The 2,377-nt window shown below is 58.4% G+C and overlaps 1 protein-coding gene across 1 annotated transcript; it reads left to right on the forward strand.

Annotated features, from left to right (window-relative positions):
• Window positions 1-213: 213 nt before the first annotated feature.
• PHACADRAFT_201887 (uncharacterized protein) lies at window positions 214-1,236 on the forward strand (the record flags this gene model as incomplete). The annotated part of the gene is made up of 4 exons (XM_007402160.1): window positions 214-337; window positions 390-593; window positions 841-892; window positions 945-1,236. 4 exons carry the CDS (start codon window positions 214-216, stop codon window positions 1,234-1,236), a joined length of 672 nt encoding a protein of 223 aa, XP_007402222.1.
• Window positions 1,237-2,377: the final 1,141 nt, after the last annotated feature.

Consider the following 2,377-nt stretch of genomic DNA (forward strand, 5'->3'; position numbering starts at 1 on the left):
TTGTGCAGGGTGATAGATGGTGCCCCACTCGTGCGAGAGCATCAGCAGGGTGAGGCAGAAGTGAGTCGAGCACATTCTTCGGTAGTCCTCGGGGCTTGATGGCAGCATCGGAGAGTACAGGTATGCGTTCAAGAGCTCCTCCATGTCGTCATGCTGCAGTATCCGTAGGTAGTCCATTGTCAACTCATCGACGGGTGGACAAACTGCAGTGAAATGTTCGGGGAAGCATTGGCAGGTGCCAGCTGTTACCGAAGCCTCCATCTGACGCACCCGCCTCGCAACCCGTGGATCGCCCATCGGTGCACCGCCCGCCTTGCAACCCGTGGATTGCCCGTCGGTGCACCGCCCGCCTCTTGCGGGCCACCTGCCGCTGACATCGCACGTGACAGAGATCTTTGTCCCGTTGTTCCTCGTGCACGGCGGCGCGGTTGTCGTGCAGGGCCTCGCGGCGGGCAGAAGTCACGAGTACGACGAGGCGCGCCAGACGCTGTACGTCCGCGCGCCGGCCGACCCTGCACCTGGCACCGTGCGCCGCATCTGTGTCGCGCTCGCGCCACACCTCAAGGTGGTATTCCTCATCAACGACTTCTGGAGTGACTGAGGGAGCACGGTCGCCGTCGCTGCTCTCTGGTAGTGCTGTTGACGGACAGCGTTCTGGAACATGCCGCCAGTCGGGGTTCGGCGATGATGATCACTGCGGCAGGTGTGGCGCCAACGACACCAGGGAATACGAGTCGGTGCTGTATGAGCTGTAAGTTGTGATGGACAGCGGCGGCTCAGAATCGCTGCTCATCTGGCAAAGCTTCATGGACCGTATTTGCTCAGTGATGTTGTAATCAGAGGCATCAGGGTACTGGAACTCGACCGACGTGCTCTACATCTGCGCCAGTTGGTCAGGGTGATAAGAACCAGGATAAGACAGCGAAAAAAACTGGTATTTGCAGGCAGCCGTTGCTGCCGTGGTCGCCGCTGTTTGTGCCGCTACCGTTGACTTCTCTTGAAGACGCCTCGCCCAAACGGGTACTCGGCAGAAGCGTGCGCATAGAAGGGTACGAGCGCGAGCAGCGCGGTGGGCAGAAGGTGCGGCGCAGCGTGCTCGGCGGCGTTCGCGAGGTGGATGATGGCGCTCTTCTTACTGAAGGGATTCCGCGCACCGATCACTCGCCGCCTGCGTTGCCAGCCGAGGAGCGTGGCCCGAAAGTACAGCTCAAGCGCAGCCAGGAGCGCGGCGCGTAGCTTGTGTGCGTGATACTTGTGGCTCATGCGCAGGAGCGTCGCTGCGAGTCTTTCGTTGTCGAGGAGCGAGCGCGGGAATCTGCGAAGCAGGCAAGCGTCGTTCGCGGGAATTACATTAGCATGTATATACATAGACAACAAAGACTGTACTTACCAGAGACTGGTGCTCTGCCGCCCTTGCGCCAGAGTGAGCGTCGCAATGGTGTGGCAGTTGTAGCACCGCGTGGCAACCTCCTGCGACTCCTGACAAGGAGCAGTCTGCGAGCGGCCCTCGCCACGGTTATTGCGCGTTGAGGCGCTGGCGCATGCCCGAACCCTGGAAGGACTACCTAAAAAACCAGCCCTCGCACAAGAGGAGAGCGCGTGGTGAGTAGGAGTAAGTAGAACGAAGAGAACAGTGGAAAGCCTAAAGGTGTGTGAGCTCCCGGATAAAAGGAGCGAGGCGACTGGGGTACCAGGGACGGGCCGCACAAAGGTCCAAACGCAGATGACGCGAGCGCGAGCGATAATGGCACTCGCACGTATAGCGCGAGCGCAATGTCTCTGGAAAAAAATAAAGCTTTTTAGTAGCCTGAGCCGCAGTCAGCGGGCAAGTAGGGGGTAGAAATAGAGCTTTGAGGGGATGACGCAAAGACGCAAAGACGCAGAGAGCCAAGGACGCAGGGACGCAGCAATGCAGCAATGCAGCAACGCAGACGCAGAGATTTGAACGCAAAATTTCAAGTGTGCGAGAGGGGGGAGTCGTGTTCTGGCCTCAGGCTACGAGTACACGGGACTTACATACTACTGGTCCGAAAATCTACAGAAAACATGAGAAAATTCAGTAAAAATTTGCGGCGCGCCACGTCAGTTTTAAGGTATACTTTGAAGAGGCCGACCTTCAAGTCCAACGCAGGCGAAGCTGCGTCCTTGCTAGCGGACACATTGTGCAACACATACATCTTAGGCGGCGGCTCGCACTGGCATGTACTACGCCTGTCTTTCTCGGTAGATGTGTTTGTCGGTGAATTTCTGGTCGTCGTAGCGTGCATGCGGGTAGCTGTCTGCAATCGCGCTTGCGCGGGCCAATTTGGATTGCAGCAGGAACGTGCTCCGGGTGCGGGCTTAGGTTGTCGTGCGGAACGGCGCTACGCGAGAGTAC

Source organism: Phanerochaete carnosa (assembly GCF_000300595.1).
Source record: "Phanerochaete carnosa HHB-10118-sp unplaced genomic scaffold PHACAscaffold_38, whole genome shotgun sequence".
In the NCBI taxonomy this organism is placed as follows: domain Eukaryota; kingdom Fungi; phylum Basidiomycota; class Agaricomycetes; order Polyporales; family Phanerochaetaceae; genus Phanerochaete; species Phanerochaete carnosa.